At 36.4% G+C, this 18,317-nt stretch overlaps 1 protein-coding gene across 7 annotated transcripts in view; it reads left to right on the plus strand.

Moving 5' to 3' along the window:
• The window catches only part of INPP4B (inositol polyphosphate-4-phosphatase type II B), a 279,334-nt gene extending 261,353 nt beyond the window's left edge, over window positions 1–17,981 (plus strand). For 3 of the 7 annotated variants that reach the window (XM_079306680.1, XM_079306678.1, XM_079306679.1), the window contains one exon: window positions 14,107–15,494. In XM_079306680.1, coding sequence (XP_079162806.1) covers window positions 14,107–14,281 — 175 coding nt within the window. In that variant the 3' untranslated portion in view covers window positions 14,282–15,494. The other 4 variants (XM_079306683.1, XM_079306681.1, XM_079306682.1 and 1 more) reach the window with 3 other exon arrangements.
• Window positions 17,982–18,317: the final 336 nt, after the last annotated feature.

Consider the following 18,317-nt stretch of genomic DNA (forward strand, 5'->3'; position numbering starts at 1 on the left):
TGAACTTATTTTTAAGGTAAGTTAGCACATATCAGACCACTGTGATACTGTTAATTTTCTCTCTTGTGCAGTGCAAGCTGCCTGAGATATGCTGCCAGGTAGAGGGATTTTGCTTTTGTTTCTGTAGGATTGTTTTCCCCCTCTTAAGTTTCATTGCTGCATTCTGTAGATACAGTTGTGCTCTTGTAGCAACTTAGATCCTTCTGCTCTTTCTCAGAGGGAAGTGTACCTTCCTTCACAGAATCACAGAATGGCTTGAGTTGGAAAGGACCTTAGCAATCACTTTATTCCAACCCCTTGCCATGGGCAGGAACACTTTCCACTAGACCAGGTTGCTCCAATTCCCATCCAACCTGCCCTTAAACACTTCCAGGAATGAGACATCTACAATTCCACGAAGCCCTTAGTGTGAATACAGCCCTATGCTGTCTTTGCTCTACAGAAGAATTAGAATATTCTGTTGTGACTGTGGTTATTGCCTGTCTGACTTTAATTTGCATAATTTCAATCTAGTAGATCAAAAGTCAGTCAAATATTTTTCTGGCTAAAGGGGATTGAAATCACTTTTTGGTGATGCTTGACAAGACAACGTTGCATACATCAAAGCTTTGCCTCCCAAGTATGTTGATCTGTGTCATAGTGCACATAATATGCACACACACATAATTATATGCAAATATAGAAATGTAGGAATTGGTAAATTTTAGTTTGTCACATTGCTTATTAATTATGGGACTTAATGAATTATTTAAAGCGGCTTGATAACTTTTCAAATATTTTCCAAGACAGGGAAATGGTTTTAGAGTAATTTATTCCTGTATCACTGTGGTTTCTGATTGGCTATTAAAAGGTAATCAAAACACTTGAGACTTTCATGTTGTGTTGCCCTTTAGGTTTATTATCTTCATGTGATGATCCTTGTTTGTAGATGAAGATTTTGGTGGGATAGAAGCCCTTGGAAAATGGGATCATTTCATAGAATGTGATCAAGCTCTTGTTCTTGGTTTTCAGGGAAACTTGAGTGCAGTAGTATTTTTCAAATCAGACACATTTTCTCACTTTCATAAGAAGGGTATCCACCAGCAAGAGAGTGCTGAGCACTATAATCTAAAAAGTATTTATAGGCTTAGCTGACTTTAAAAATCATTTTGTGACAGGCATATCTCAAATTTTGTTTTCTATCCCAATGGCAATCATTCTTCCTGCTGTCACAAAGAATCTTCTTTAGTGCAGCACAAGAGGGATAACAAAACTCATTTCAGTCTCAATTTAATTCCAATGTAAAAAACTTGCAATGAGGTGATAATGAGCTTGAACTCAGCACAGATTACCTCCTGCATGCTTACCCAGATGCTCAGATATAGGACAGATATTTTCCAGACATGGTTCAACTCTGAGAGGGTTTCTCTCTTGAGAAGATTAAACTCTGAAATTTTCTGTTTTGCTTGTTGTTACAGTTAATACAGTAACACCATTTGGAGTTCATCTCCTAGGTTTGAATGAGACCTACATAAATAAATACCCAAAAGAAGAAAAGGGGACCATCATGATTATCAGGATGAGATAATTCTAGCAAATGTGTTGCTAAGATAAAGAGACTGATCCTCTGAAACAGAGAATGATCAGTCCACACTGGGCTAGGAAAAGTCTAAAGACCCTTTTTCAAACAGGACCAACACCTGGTATTATTGTGGGTTGCTTTATGTAAATACTACAGCTTCATTATTATTGCCCTACAAAATGCATTAGGCATCCAATTTCCTTTGTAAATGAAGCAATGTATTACTTCAATAGCTGCTTTTGAAGCTCTCTGCAACTTAGACCACAGATGTTAAAACTATTGGAATTAAATGAACTCCCTCTGAATTGTAATCCTTGAATAGACTAGGGTTTGGGTTTTTTTTTTAATTATAAGGTTTATTAAATGAAATATATACTACAATGGGGTGGAAAAATTCAAATGATCTTATATGGCAAAAATTAAAGCTTGAAGCTTGCTATCCATACTCCATTGGGTATGGAATGCCAAAAGAGAAATAAAAGACATTTAATCTTGTTGCAAAGCCTAATGTTCTGTACCACATGTAATGTAGCCCAAAACAGACAATTACTTGCTCATAAATATCTTGGTTTTTCTTTTATTCACACTATAGACAAAAATCAAGACTATCCTTAAAAAGTACTCTGTTGTCAAGTGAACTTGAAAGCTTATATTGTTACTGTGTTTGTGGTGCTGGAGAGAAAATCTGAGGCTCATGAGGTTCATTTTTTAGGTGTTGCAGTGACAGCACAAGAATGAGCTGGAGATTATAAAGCTCTGTGAAGATGAGGGGGGGAAAAGCATTGGGCAATTGGCATTGGAGAAGTTATTTCCATTTAATTCAGTGCAACACTTAAAATCAAGTTGTTTCTATCATAAAACTGTAGATACCTATTGCATGAGTGCCTAGTTAAGCACTCAAGTTCCCAATAATCTCCAAGGGGGGATGGTTAGTAGCCTGATTTAGGGACCCTCAATCATCCTGAGGATGCCCTATAGGTGTAGGGGAAGCCTGGGCTGTTAAATTTGGCACCCAAAGACTTGCCACTCATGGTTAGGGAATAATGCCTTTTGAAGGAGTTGGGCCAGATCTCAGAATTGTATTCTGTAGTTATTGTGGTAAACAGAATGAAGGTAAAATAGAGGTAGGAGGGCAAAACTTAGCATGAGGAAAATTTTGTTGATATCAGCACCTGCTGTGATTTTAAAAATATGCTTGTCACTAGATACTAATTTATTTATTATCATGAGGTCAAGGAAGCCAGAAATTATTAAAAAGAAGAAATGTGTAAGAAGCTAAATGTGTACTGTTAAGTTATTTAAACTTCAGCTGCTACAACATAGTGGCTGCTTCCTTTGCTTATTTGCTCGATTCATATGGTAAAATAACTACTGCATGCTTTGAAATAAGGGTAAAAGTCCACTTTGCTTACTTTCCTTGTTTACATAGAGAGCAGTAGCCATTAAGCAGTGCAGTTATAGTGCCCTTATCCTAAATTGTTGTTTATTTTAATTAATAACTCCTCTGGACAAAGTTACTTTAGCTTATATAATTTCAGCAACATTATGAATTCTGCAAATATTTAGCCATTTTGAGTAGATAGATGTGTAGAAGTTATACTTTTATACTGACGAATACTTTGTTGCTCTAATTTTTCTACTATTGTGTTTTGGTGTATTTATTTTTGAAAAATAACTTATCAGTGTTCCTTAGTGAAAATATGCAGTTAATCATATGAATGACTGGGAGGGAGAGGAAGCTTTCTAAATTACATATGTCTTCTTTTTGGAAGCAACTGTTTGGTAGAACTCTTTCCTTGCCCTCAGGTTGTCTGTTGCTTCTTCAGTTGTTAAATTATTCTGTACTCAAGAGAACATTATTGGTCAAATGTTAGCCCATTACTTTTCCACTGAAAGCTCCATTATTGTGAACAATTCCATCTTGGAGGGGATGATTGTATTTTATGGTTTCTACAGTGTTCTGCATGTGATTCATTACTGTGCACCATACCTGGGAAGTGTCATTTATTATTTCATGCCCCAAAATACTCTGTCTGCATTGATACTCTGTCTGCATTGACCAGCATTCTTGTCTGACAAGTACAGCTGCTAGCCTGCATTCACATGTCTTTAGCTTTGTTTGAATCTCATATCTGCCATCATTAACAATTCATGCAAGGAGCAAAACCAAAGGGAAGTAGCTCAGGGAATTGAGAGTGCTTGCTTTAACCAACTCTTATGTTCTAAGAGAGTAGGAAGGATGTTATGAGCCACGTGGTACATAAACAGTGCACAAGCCAACCCTGTCCCCTGTGTACATTAATGAGATAACAAGAGATGCCTGTAGCTCAGCAGATTATTTTTTTAATTGCTTTTGCTGTTTAACTGCAGCTTTTGCATTTTATAGATTTTATTTAAGCTGTCAGTAGCAGTGCATTAATAGCATATTTAACAAACACAAATTTGAATACTAATAAAAAGAGACAAGCAGACTCCTTTCCATGTATATACCAGATTCTGACAAGATGATGTGAAATGATAAGTTTTTAATAAAGGGTAATTGAGACTAAAGATATAAGAACAGTTGATATCTTTTTTAAAAAGCAAAATTTATTAGTTACCAAAGGCCTGTAAGTTCTGTCCAGCAGCCACAGAAGCTCAGGATTGTCCAATAAACAGGACAGCATCAGTCTGCTCAGACTTTTTTGGACAGTGGTTGCACTTTTTCATATTCACTGGCCATGTGCTAGAGAGGATTGTGAGTGCTGACACCCCTCACTTACCTGGAAAGGCAGTATCATTCCCATGAGGTTAATGTGGGATGAGTTGCAATATAATTAAAGGCATTAGCATTTATTAGAAATTAAAAAGGAAGCAGAATTCCTTAAGGCCTGACATTATGGGCATTTGGAGAGGATGAAATGTTTCTCATTAACACCTATGAGCTTTTTGGCTGCTCTGTAGATTTTTCTCTATGAAAACCTGGCCTCTGGCTAATATTTATTCAATCCAAACACCTGAAGCATATGAATAAGTGTTACTGGTTTTCCTAGTGATTAAAAAAAACATGGCCAGAAATATGAGCAATACCAGGATTTAATGTGTTTCAGACCTGTGTTGAGAACTGTATTCTTATAAAGAGAGTGTAAAATCAGAGGTGCTGGCATTGCCCCCAGCACAACCTCAGTCAGTGTTGTCTAACATTTTGAAGTTATTTCAAAATATAGGGTTTTTCTGGAAAATTGGAGCAGTGTTTATCTAAAGTGGGAGCACCACGAGATGCTGAAACATTGAAATGTTTCTTAAACTGTTTTCCTTCCAGTGTGCAAAATAAGTAGTGCACATAATAGAGTAGAAAAATACACTGTAGACAAAGATAACTCTCCACCATCCCAGTGAGATTTATACCCACTTGCTACCTTCTGTACCCCATCCTGGGGAAGGAAGGAAATACTCCAACATTTCTACTGGCTTGCTGCTTCTTCAGAAGAAAATAATAATGGATGAATGTCTCCCACAAAATCTTAGCTGTTTCCAATTTTTTTATATCTTTTTGATTTTTCATAGTAAATCACCCTTTTTCCCCAATTATAAGTATTTAAAAATTGCATCCATTCCACTTACTTGTGATTGCAATTGCCACCAAAAATGGGGAAAGCCCCACTGCTGTTCTGCTTGGCAGTTGCATATGTGGCTTGCTGAACATGGGCTTGAGAACATTCATACTTAAAACATCTCAAATCCAGAGACTCCAAAATTTCAGAAATTGACAGATTCTGTAGAAGGTCCCAAGGCATTGTAGTGAAAACTCTGAGAATGTTTCCCCACTACTGATTGTGTGTTTGAGAGAACACAGTCTGCAACACAGGAAAGACTGACTTTATAAAAAATTAATATGTATCTGATAGTTCAGTCCAGGTCAGGAAGTAAATTGCCTTTTTTTCTCATCTGTCAGAGACTTAGCTCATGGTTAAGTGATGCTGACAGTGTAGTTGAACTCCTCTTCTGCTCAGGGAGTCCTGAGTGTAGTTCACAGAGCTTATCCTGAGAGCTGCATCTTTGATCTTTGGCAAACTGACAATTACTGTGACTGCACTGAGCAAAACCACATCCTTCAGCTCTTTGGAACAGTAAGAAAAATGTAGCATTATTATAGAGAGGAAGAGATTTGCACCTGTGTTATAAATTATTTACTCATTTCTGCCAGCAAAGATTTAGGAATGCAGAAGGTAAATATATGAGTTATTGAATTTTTTAGTCTTTAGTGATCTCCAATGTTCCACAAGTCTCTTTTTTCTTGATCCTGGGGGCAAAACAGTATGCATTTTCATCTCTTTATTCTCCCTGTCAGTGCAGTGCTATTTTTGCCTAAAAAGTGAGTCTGTGCTAATATTGTCTTTGAGATACAATGAACTTCTTAAATCTGCAGTAGCATTCAAATAAAAATTTCCTTACAAATGCAAGTTAGCAACTAAAGAGAGAAAGGTTGTATTCAATATATTGTTTACAAGATTTCAGTTTCAGTTCTCCTATTTGCTGCTTGGGAAAGAAAATTACTTCCTTCTGAAGAACAGGCTCCAAAACTTTGGCCATCTTCTAAAAAGATACCAAAACAAAACAATTAAGATGAAATTATTACATTCACTCCTAATTTCTCATGGAAAGATTTATTCCTCTAAGTCTCCACATTGTATCTATTAACACAAAAGACAACAAATGTATTCAAGGCATTTAAATGAGAATTGTATCCAGCATTGTCATTTGCCCTGAAGAAATTACATGGGAAAAGTAGTGTGTTTCAGATTTAAATAGAATCTTCCTTGCATTTTATGAAGTTCTCTAAAAATCTACCTGCTAAAGAGAAGGTGTTTTACTGTTAGTACTGTTGGAATACAATTTTCAGGTTGCTACAGTCTGCATCCCAGCCCATGCAGTTTTGGATAGGTGGTTTTGGTTAGCTCTCTACCTGAACTAAGCAGCACTACATTTTTTGTTCCTGGTAGCAGCTAAAATCAGATAATCAGATTTAGGTGCTGCTGGTGGTTTTGGTTTTTTTTTTTAGTGATTGGGGAATCTATATGTGCACAGATTCCCCTTGTATAAACATACCCACATACTGTGTCTACTGCTCAAAGAACAGCTGGAATCAGAACAGATCAGATCTCAAACCAGTTCTGTGGTTTTTAAAAAATGTATCAGTGTGTTAGGTGAAAGTTTTTAATGAACTGACATTATTTAGCTGAAAGGGAATAGCAGTTGCCTGTGGTTTATGACTCATACTTTGGTTAATCCCATGAAGAGACTATGAGAGTTGGTGTCATAAATGAGAAGCAGTTGTATTCCTCCTTTCATATATTTCAAACTGAAATTTCAGGCAAAAAAACAGTCGCAACATTAAATTTAATATTCCTGATGTTCAGCACCTTCATTCCTTAAAATACCCAAATTAGAGATGCAACATAGATTAAATGATTTTCTGTTTATACCAGCAGTTCTCTGACCTTAATTTTATCATCCTACCCCTAGATTTGAACACCTAGAAATAAATGACAGATTTTAAGCATCATCTTTCACATGTCTGTTAACTAGTGTAGGAAGCCCTTCCTGCCCCTTAAATCAGCTTTGCTACTTGTCCTCAGCATGGGGAAAAAGACTAAAAAAATCTTTGCCAAAAGGAAAGGGATGACTCACTAAGATTTATTTTCATGGTCAACAGAAAGTATTTAAACCTGATTAGACATATGAATGAATTTATCATGGATTTATGTTTCACTGTGCTATGTAAGCTAAATGTATAAATGCACCTTCAGTAAATCTTTCCTGCTGTGACAGAAACAGACTGGAAACCAGTGTGACTCACTAGCCAATTATGCCAGTGCTATAACCTTATGGAAGGGAAATGTTGTAGGTATTCAGAGCTTAACTGAAGGTAAAACCTGTGGGCTTTTGCTTGGTTGTTTTCCTGTACAGAGATATAGACTACATTTTCTGTAGTTTTAGTTGTACATTGGACTAAATTTCAAACCTTGTAAGAGATATTTGTCAGGAAAGATTTTGTAATTTTGTCCTGAGAAATTCCCATATATATGTAATCCTAATACTTTATAGAAGAGTGTCTAGGAAGATTATTAGAACCGTATTTTTTGATAGAAAGAGAAACCTTTGTAGAATTGATGTGTAATACTGCAGAGCACTATTGGTAAATAGCAGAATGAAACAGCAAATCCTTTCCTTGGAGTATAATAGAGGTGAAAATCATGTTTCAAAAACTGCTCAGCTGTCTTGACAGGTAAAGAAGAATCTCTTCTGCAAACCCATCACTTTTCAGTTCTGAAGCTAATCTCTCACACAGTCACCACAATGACTTTGCAGGAATAGAAGCCTCTGCCCACACTTGTAAATTTAAAACCACTGGGGATACATTCTAGAACATGATCTCAGTCATTTTATTCAGTGGAATTATTAAATGTTTCCTGATGTAGTTTTGGCAGGGTTAGTGTACTCTCAAGTGATTCCAGGGTAGCTTGGGAGTTGGCATGACCCAGGTACTGGTCCCATGTGGCAGTATCTGGTTGTCCATTTTGGCAGATTAAGGGACACAGGCACAGAAAGCCAATTTGGTTTTGCTGTTCAGCTGGTGAGGGTGGATTTAACCTGTTAATGTAGGTGTTTTAAATGCACCAGCGACAAAAATTGGAATTTTTTCTTTACGTTTCATATGTTTTCACTATAATAATTTTGTCAATGCTATTTTTTACCACATAGATGCTCTTAATGTTTAGGGAAGAACATTCTTGCAGGCATTCTGTATCAGTCACAAAAAAAAATTAATTCTTCTGCAATCAGCAAAGATGTTTGAAGTGCTAGGATTAACCCTGGTAGAGATGTATATTATCCAGTGGCATATATTTTATGCATATTAGATATAAAACTTGAAACTGCCCTTTTTTCATCTATTGTTTGGAGTTAATGGTGTGTTGAAAGTAAACATAAACAGTAGATATGTTCCTCTGTGGTGAACCAGCAATTTGGGAGATGTTTCCATAGCCCGAAGTTGGAGAGAGTTGTGCTGTTTTGTTTGCTGCAGTGCGGGTGTGTGCCTCAATCACTTGCCCTGGGAAATTCAAACACAGCTAAGCTATAAAAAATAGGTAGAAAATTTGCACATTATAATTATTTTGACTTCAAGGAGAACACATACACAGCAGTGCAAAAAAGCAACTGTGTAAATTGAATTTTGACTTCAGAATTCCTTCCTAAGAATCCCTGTCTGTCCATGTGATCACATAAGACAACAGGGTTTTCCTGGATATGGTTGTGTGGCTGTAAGACCAAGTGTCTCCTTGCCTGTTATTAAATACTGCTGCAAGAGAGTTTCTTTATTAGTCTGTTGCCCTGCACTAAACTATTATGGCCTGTCTATAATAGTGCTTAAAATCTGTACCCTGTCCACAGCTTAGCCTCCAGTAGCTTGCTGTCTCTGACCACCTCTGAAATATTGAATTTTCAGCTCTAAGCAGTTTGAAACCCCATAATAATTTTGAGCTCAAACCCCTCAGTTATTTCAAAATACCTCTTTTTTTAAGATCTAGGTGTCTTACTATGAGTGCAGCATGAATCTGCTCCTTGGTCCAACTCAGTGGTCAAGCCTCATGTTATATGATATACTTTCCTTTTTATTTCCTGCATAACGCATTAGAAAAATCATGTATTATAGTCAAACAAGGAGAGAACAAAGGAGTAGGGAAATAGAGAATGCCAGCACAAGCAACAAGAGTAGGGGAAAACTTGCAGCACAAAAGGTAAATCAGGAAGAAGAGGTTTTGTGTAATAATTTGATAAACATATTTGATAAACAGTTTAGTTTTTTGGTGTGGTTTAACTAGCATCAGTCTCTAAATCACTGACTGAATTCTTCAGTATTCTTAGATCTGAGACTGCTCATCAGTTTCAGCAATGCTGGTTGTTTTGAACTGAGATTATAGGATCACCTAGGCAGTAAAAATTGATTTCTAGCATCTTCTACTTTATTTAGTGCCATGTATATTTGAGGGGGAAAAAAAAATGTAAGTTTTTGACAGCAATGTGCATCAGAAAAAGAATAATTGTAAAGATCATTGATACAGAAGATGTCTCTGCTGGTTCCCTTCTTATATCTTCCAGTCTGAAAATATGCAGAACCATTTTTTGGTTTTTAAAAATTGTTGGAGGTTTATTGTATCAACTTTATATTTCAACATAAAATTTTGTTTCCCAATATTCCTTTATATGTTTTATCTGAGTTCTGCTCTGATACTGAAATCCTTCAGGACTAGGCTGAGACCTGTTTATTTCCTTCTGAATCATGTTTTATTCTTCTAGATGTTATAGTGCAGCAGCTTCATAATGGCTAGGAGATGTTCACAAGCATCCCACCTTTTCTCTTTGAAAAAGTTAAGTCTGTCTTCTTGGAATGTAGTGCTGTACATTGATACAGTTGATTATTCTCTGAAGTGTTTCTGTCAATCTCAGTAACATGTATAATATTAGAAATTAGGACACTTTCATTCCCAAAACTTGTTTAGAGAAGCTGCTTCTTGAAAGCTGCTTCTGAATTTGACTCTCTTGAAATAAAAAGAGTTGGTAAGTTATCAAAATTGTGTGAGACTGAGATCTGTTAGCAATCCTTTCTATTTGAAGAAATGTCTCTACTATTGTCAGACAGGATTCTAGTGAAGCATCTTGCTTTTGCTATTTTCCTGTGTCAGTGCTGGAGTTTGACAAAAAAAAAAAAAAAACACAGCAGGACCAGAAATACTTGCTTGAATCTGTCTGCAAAAAAGGGAAAATTCCCATAGAGTACAAGTGCAGTAGGACATGAACTGAAACTGTAGTTACCACTAGCATATGGGACCCCTGTTGATAGAAAGTTACCTATTTATTCTACCTTAAGAAGCCCTGTAGAACAATTCTGCACTTCTAGTGTCACTAAAAACTGCACCTGGAAAAGTTCTGAAAAGAGAACCATATATCCCAAAGTGTGAAAATCATCTCTGCCAAAAACCCTGCACAGGGACATTAATGTGACTGAGTAATCAAAAGCCAGAATATCCCCTCATGTGTGTGCTTGACTCTATAAGGACTTGAGAGGCTTTTTCCTCACACCATTTTCATAATCTCCGCTTCACTGTGCTGAGGTTCATATAATTTATCATCTGAATTTGAAAACAAGAGAAAATACCTGCTGTTTTGCCTTTGTCTCATTTGATAAGCATGCAGCATTATCCCAATAGGAGTTTAAGATGATAAAACATCAAATGAGATAGAAGGCAGGCTGAAATAGTTATATTGTCATTAACTTACCGCACTCTTGGCTGTTACAAGGTATTTGTGCTGTGCTGTAAGTCTCAAATGAACAATTTGAGAGTAAATGAATAAAAATTATATAATAGGTTAGTGGGGTGTTCATGACTCCACATGTTACAAACTTAGAAGCTTTCACTACTCCTGTTAAAATTATTTGTGAAATAGAAACTTGCTGGATATTTTGGGAGATTTCTTCCTTCCATTTGGTGTTAAAGTACAATTTGTGATAGAGATAACATCTGAAATTATAACTGTATCTGCACACCTTAGCATGTAGCACTCTGTTCTGGTTGTGCTGTCAGTCAGAAGCCAAATAAATCCAGCTGACAGGACACCAGTGGAATTCCAGCTGTTTGCAGTAAGACTTCTCCAGGGTTGGATGAGCCAGGGGAAGCAATGATATGATGCTGACAGCTGGGTGTAGGTCCTTGCTTTGTTTAATAATCAATGCAGAGGACACTTTAAGGTGTGTTGGAAGGCACTGTCACTGCAGTGCATTGAAAAATACTGTCAGAGCCTAGCAAGGCATCTGACCCTGATCAAATATTCCTCCTAAATTAAAAGCATATTTAGCTATTCTGCTCAGCCTGTTCTTAGCTAGCTAATAATGGAGTTGAATCCTCTTGCTCTATTTTGAGGATGTCTTATTGAATCATGCATAGAATGATGTGACTAATTTGTGGAACAGAAATCCCTGTGCATCAGCTGTTCACGGTTGTTTTCCTGGGGGAAGATAGAAGTTTTTATGTTAAAAGACACTGATCATTCTTTTCAGCATATCAAAGAACAAATGTACCGTAGGCTTTTCTATTGAAAAAAAAAAAATAGAACAAATGGCTTTTATCTGTATTTTCATCGTTACACCTGCATAAATCTCACTGATGCTAATGGGACTTGTAGCAATGTAGATAAAAGGCAGTCACACTTTTGAGATGTGGAGTCCAGCTGAACAAGGCACACCACAGAAGCAGGAGGGTTCATCCCTGTAGGAACAGCCTGTGAGTGTGTGACTCAGCCTGCTTGGAATAAACCACTGGCATGCAAAGCCAAGGCTCTCCAGATTGATGTACCCAATCAGTCTGATTAATGCAGTGCCTGTGCAAACTTACTGAATGCTCAACTTTACTGCTGCCCAGATGGATTTCTCCAGAGGAAAAATGTGTAGTGTCTGCATCCACTTAGCCATAGGAGCACATATGATGGCTGTGATGGAAGAGACACAGGGCAAACAAAAATTTGAACCTGGGCTCTGTGACTGGGAAGGAGGAGATGGGACTATGAGGGTTGAGCTAGAGCTCTGAATTGTGGACATAATGGGAGTAAGCTGAAACCTGCAGGCTCACTTTGAAGAGTAGAAAGGGGATGAGGGGACAGTGCAAAAGGGTCAAAGGGGAAAACCTGGTGGATGCTATAGAGATTTAAAAAAAAAAAAGAAAAAGAAAAAAAAGGAAAACTGGAAAGCAGCAGATTCTTAAAAGTATCTAGAAATGCATGGTGGAGGACAACATTAACTGAGAGCAATACAGTTAGTCCTCAAAGCTGATGACAAATAGTAATGTCACTGAGAGCAGAAGAGGAAGGAAGTTCTGTGGGTGGACCCTAGGACAGAAGTATTAACTGGCAAAGTCTGATAGAGAAACACGGAATTACTTATTTCAGTGTTGACAAGGTGAATAAATCATGCAATTAGTTTCATTCCTTGATAGTTTCTGAATGTCTACAGTACAGCTTGAGTTCTGCACAAGTTCTATCCATGGACACTTAAAATTTGTAGACCAAAAGCAGCAGTCGCACAGTCACCAACAATTACTTTGACCTAGGTGAAAATAGTAGTTTGTTTGGTCTTTTTTTTTATCTTTTATTTTGCTATTTTCAATAGTATATGTTGACCTCTTTATTAGTGTAACATGCAGATTGAATGTTCAAGGTGAAGAATAAGATTAAGAACTTATTATAGAAGGCTTGTTAAAAAGATAAATTGGGCAAGGAATGGTTTTGATCAACATCAACCTCTTGCCTAGGGTTCCACCTGTAAATGCAGTTCTTGCACCTCTCTTGCTATCCAAGCTTAAGAAATGCAACATTGCCCTTTACCACACAAGTCAGAAAGGCAGACTTTCTGTAAGGTGATGTGACTGCTTCTGTTTTCGGAGTATCCTTTTCTTCTTATCTGAGGCTCTGTGATATTACCTTTACTGTCTCACAGCCTCTTTGTCTCCCAGCATTTTCTTCTTGAAAAAAGAATATACATGTGACATGTGCTTCAGAAAAGGCCCTGTGTTGTCATCTGATGTATTTGGGTATTCTCAAGTCCCCAGAAAAAAAAGGCAAGTTATATTTTCATCACAGGATATTCATAGTAAATAGAAAAATAAAAATCTTACCAGTCCTTACTGCCCAAAGGATGTCTATAAACAGGACTCCTGAATGTATACAAGTAAACTTCAGAGGGATTAAAGAAGTGTGGTTGAAGTGTTAGTAATTCTATTTATAGAGAATCTGCCAAGAGTACAACAGGAAAGCCTGGCAGTGGAAGTATCCCTGCTGCTCTGGTAGGACAGTGACCACACAATTCAGAGTGATTCAGTTAGAACTTTCTTTTAAGCAGATTAGTTCCTCCCTGTGTTCACTGAAGAAGATACAAGGTGATTTACTTACAAGAATGTGAATGCAAACCTTAAAATAAAAGGAACTGTTATTGACTTTGAGCTTTCATCAAGCACTGATGAATTTACCATCATTTAATACTACTTTAGAATAGCTGTTAGTGTGTGGCCTTTTTATTTCTGCCAGTAAATTTGATAATAGATACTGAAGCAGGACTGAAAAGCCTGTGAACATCACGGAGACACAATTTTTTCAGTGTTGCATTGTGACGTACTCATGATCTTTTTTTCTTTGCTTCCTTAAGTTTTTGTTTTAAACTTCCTTTTTTCATTTCTGTTCAGTGTGTGTGTTCATTTTAGTGATAGTGTAGTTCATTGTGGAAGTTAATGTTCGCTTGTGAATACTAGTCCTAGCAGTATTAACATCTTAGTAGCCACCCAGTCATCATGCTTCCCATGTCAGCTGTAGAACACAAGAGTTATACTGGAAGTACTTAGATAAATCTATTTCATCAAAATGGCTATGTACTTTCACTTTGTCAAAATGCCTGTGTGTTGGCTTTCTTTGCTGCTTAAATGCTGTTCTATCTGTTCCTAACCTCCCCTGTTTAACAGCAGACAATCCCAGGGAGCACTGAATGAGTCGGATGATCCCGAAACAGGCTGTCTAACTGATAACAAGCCAACTTCTCGACACTTCTATCCTGTCGCCTTGCTGCTTGTCAGCTCACACTTGCTGGTTGTGTGGCTTATTTTAAGTCTTGCTTTGCTATTAGCCAAATATCAATAAACTTCACTTGTGTTCCTTTCTTTTCTACAAACAGCAACAAACTTACTCTAGAAAAAAGGAATTATATTGTAATATTTCTACAGTCTCAGACCCCAAGGATTCATCTTTAAGATACCAATGTCTGAAATGTACTGTGTTTTCATTCTTTTTTTCTGAACTCTGAGAAGTATACTATGCATCGAGTGAATTGATTTGCTCTTTCTGTTCATGGTAAAGCTTTCCCACTGTAATTAGCGCAAAGAAAGCCCACTTACAATGCTGTCACTGTATAGAAGTTGTGGAATCCTGAATGCTTGAACCCCTCTTTCCAGAGTAATTAGTCTGACAAAAAAAAAAAATTATAAACTAATTTGCACAACGCAAACTAACCCCTAGACAAATATGGCAGGGCAATGGTTTGTGAGATTTATCTTTTGTTGTGTTTTTTTCATTGTTACTAGCTGATAGGATTGTTTCCGTTTAATAAATGATTATTACTTTGCTACAACTAACCCTTTTCTGTAGAGTAACTAAATGGAATAGAATAAGTTCTGTTTTGTAATGAAATTAACCTGTTTGTAATTGTTGCTTCAGTTGCTTTTGCTTTCAAGACACTTTTATATTCTTTTTAACTAAGTCCTGTTTATGTCTTGATGCACCACTTTGGCACTTGTGACTTTTGTACTGTATGTGGACAAACATCCTTCCTTTATAAAGCAGAGAGGTGGATTGGGCTGTTTGAAAAGCCATTCTCTCTTTTTTTCATTGCAAAGCTGAACATACAGGAAATGAAGCAGAGATGAAACTTTCCTTCACAAATCTCTAGGGCCAGACTTAATAAAATGCCTTATTCCTAGAATGCGCATTTTAGGGCAATGTATATTCGCACATATATAGCAAACAAATTGAAAAAAAAAGATATGAAAAGGTTTAAAAGGCAAATATATTTCTGGAATTAGACAAAATGTATCATTAAAGTATTTAATTTTTTTTTACTGAACTTTAAACCTCAAGGGCAGATATATTAGGGGGGATGGAAAATCTTATCATCTATTTCTGAGGGCAATAACTGTACTGGGCCTGGCCTTGGATTTAATTTTGTAAGATGTATCATCACTCGTGGAAAACAAAAATGTAGAGTTGAATCTTTGTTATTTTTACTTCAACTGTTGCTGAAACTCTGCAATGAACAAATAAAGCATATTTATTTATTCTGTGTTTCATGAAGTTGTACTTTTTCCCCCTTTCACTAGAGAAGGATGCCGCATAGAGAATGTTCTGAAGAATGTCAAATGCAGAAAGTATGCATTCAACATGATACAGCTGATGGCTTTCCCAAAGTACTACAGACCTCCAGAGGGGACATATGGAAAAGCTGACACCTAAGTTTAACAAAAGTGTAATCAGGAGCATACATCTTGCTTATTAGTGAATATAACAACAGCTGTTTATGACATATGGATTGGGAATGTATAACCAATAGAGGTGTTCTTTTTATCAGGTTTTATCATTTTACATTAAAATGAATCTGGTTAGTCATTATGAAATAAACACCATGAAAAATCAATGGACTGGATATTCTGAAAATCAAATGTATTCAACTTACCTCGTGAAGCTGAAGATTAGTATGAGCCGTAAGCCAGCTGGAATTAGTTTTTGGGGTCATTTGATTGAAGATTAAAAATTATTTGCTGTAGGAAGAGAGATTAGTAATCTGGAAGGTGGCATTCCGACTCCAAATCAAACCCTGAGATTTAAGGGGTCTCTTACTGCTGGAAAAGGGGTTTTCTGGAACCAGCAGAGAACTGAGCTCTTGATCACTAATGATTAAACCCTGCACAGAAATGTTTATGAAAGATGCTGATGTTAGTACCTGGGCTAAATATAATTTTGGTAATTACAATTAGCTTCTTTACATAAGCACAGTAATTTCATAATATGTTTTTAGTAATTGCAGACTGTAATTTCAGTAATTCCATTCTGATTCCCCACAGTTCATTTGGATGTATCACTCTCAGTTTTCTGTACCCTGGCCAAATACCACTTATTTCACTTTCAGATAAATCACACTGAAATCATGGAGATTAATTCCACAAATAAAGTGACCTGAATTTGACCTCCTATTTAGTGTAAACCCTCAAAAGTATATTTTCTTTAATGGTGGGGAAAAATAAGTTGTAGATACAGGATTTAATGTATCTTTAGGCTATGAAAACATGTATGTTATTACAAATCCTAAAATAAATGTTATGAGTAAACTGCTGTACTAGGATTAGTTAGCCACTGCAGCTGATTTATTTCAAATTTGTAATGCTGCAGGTAGACACTCTAGGATGAAGAACTATCAGCTTAAAAAATGAATGTTAATGCTCTGCCAGCTTGTGTTAGTCATGAAATTTGTCTTGCAAAGAACGTTTGTGTTTTCTAATTGTACCTATTTATTACCTTCTTCTGGCTCCCAGAGAGAAATACAATTTAAAACTCCCAAGTATTCACTGGTTACTGACCTTTATGTAATGCATTCTTTTCATATCTAGAGCAGAAGTATGAGAAATTTATCCTAATGAAACTACCCTGGGAATTTGAGCATCTGCAGGAAATTATAATTGCCATGGATAAAGAAGTAAATGTTTGCTTACTTCTATGGAAGTCAAAGAAATCTCTATGCACCATGAGTTATAATTTGTTCTTTTTAATCCATTAATACCCATTACTGGGTATAAATCTGTAACCATAATGGAATTTAAGAGCCTGATTCTGCAAATTCTGTTTGGGTGATCCCATGGAACTGATCTATCATTTGTCTAAAATTATATCCATCTTGTATATTTGCTTCAACATCAGGCTTTGGAGTTTGTAGGAAAACATCAGAAAGAGATCTTTGTTCTAATATTCATTGGCTTCAGTGGAGCCAGAAATTCACCTATATAATATATTAACAAATGAGAACTTTTTTCCAAATGAAAGTAGGTAATGTAAGTAGTGTTTTGGTGCATTAATTAATTATATAATGTGCTATGATTAATTGCTTCCTTTTTCTTGGAATGTATTACATCAGTAGATGTCAGAAGAGTTGGCAATGCATCACAGATAAGCTCAGACTGATGAGAACACAATGCCTTGATTTTTTCTTGTCATGTAGCACTAGAAGTGGACAATACTCATTGGGTGGCTGGATATATGCATAAATTAGTTTTTGGATCTATGAATATAATGTAGCTGACCTGTATGAAACTTTTTTGTAGATTTGTTGAGCATAATCCCTCATAGAAAAGTAATGTTTTCTTTGTCATGCTGCTGCACTAGCCCTCACTATATACATGTTTATTATTAGCTTAAAAAGCCATGCATGTGCAGTTTAGAGATAATGATGTATTCCTCATGGATCTCTGAAATAAGTCCCAGGTATGCAGTAGAGAATGCCAACCATCATACAGTAATGCTGAAACCATCTGTAAAAATCTCAGTGGGAGTGCTGCTCCCTGCTGGGTGCTGTAGCTACCTATAGGTACCTAGACTTCTTTCTCTGGGTTCCAATGGCATTCTGTAAAGTTAAAAATATGAAATTATCTAGGTTTTCTTGTCAGGAAAATAGTCTTTCAAGATTTTACCTCAGCATTTTAATGCTACCTGGGCTCTAAATTGCTGTTGTCACTACTGTGTTATTTTTGTGTTGAAGTTGTTTTTCATGTTGAAGCCATGGATTTGATCAGGAAAAAAAAAAAAAAAAGACACTGGATTATTGTCCTTTTTGTTTTAACAGCCATTCACAGTATGTTCTTGTGAAATTAAATTATCTCTTATTTGCTAAAATCATTAAGACAAAACCCCAAACACATCAGTGGGCCACAGTGAAACTTCATTGTGCTTGGGCCATTAGAGTTGGCTGGATCTTGTGCTAAATAATACTGAAATTTTTCTCAATAACAGGATTGGAACATCCTGTTGTAGGTTAGGATAGCTTTGTAAAACCTGCTGAAGTGCTCCAAGTCTCGTGGAAAAGCCTTGTTGCTTCAGTATCAAAACAGGCCCAAATAATTCAAAATCCATGGGTTTT

This window comes from Erithacus rubecula (genome assembly GCF_903797595.1).
Source record: "Erithacus rubecula genome assembly, chromosome: 5".
Lineage (NCBI taxonomy): Eukaryota > Metazoa > Chordata > Aves > Passeriformes > Muscicapidae > Erithacus > Erithacus rubecula.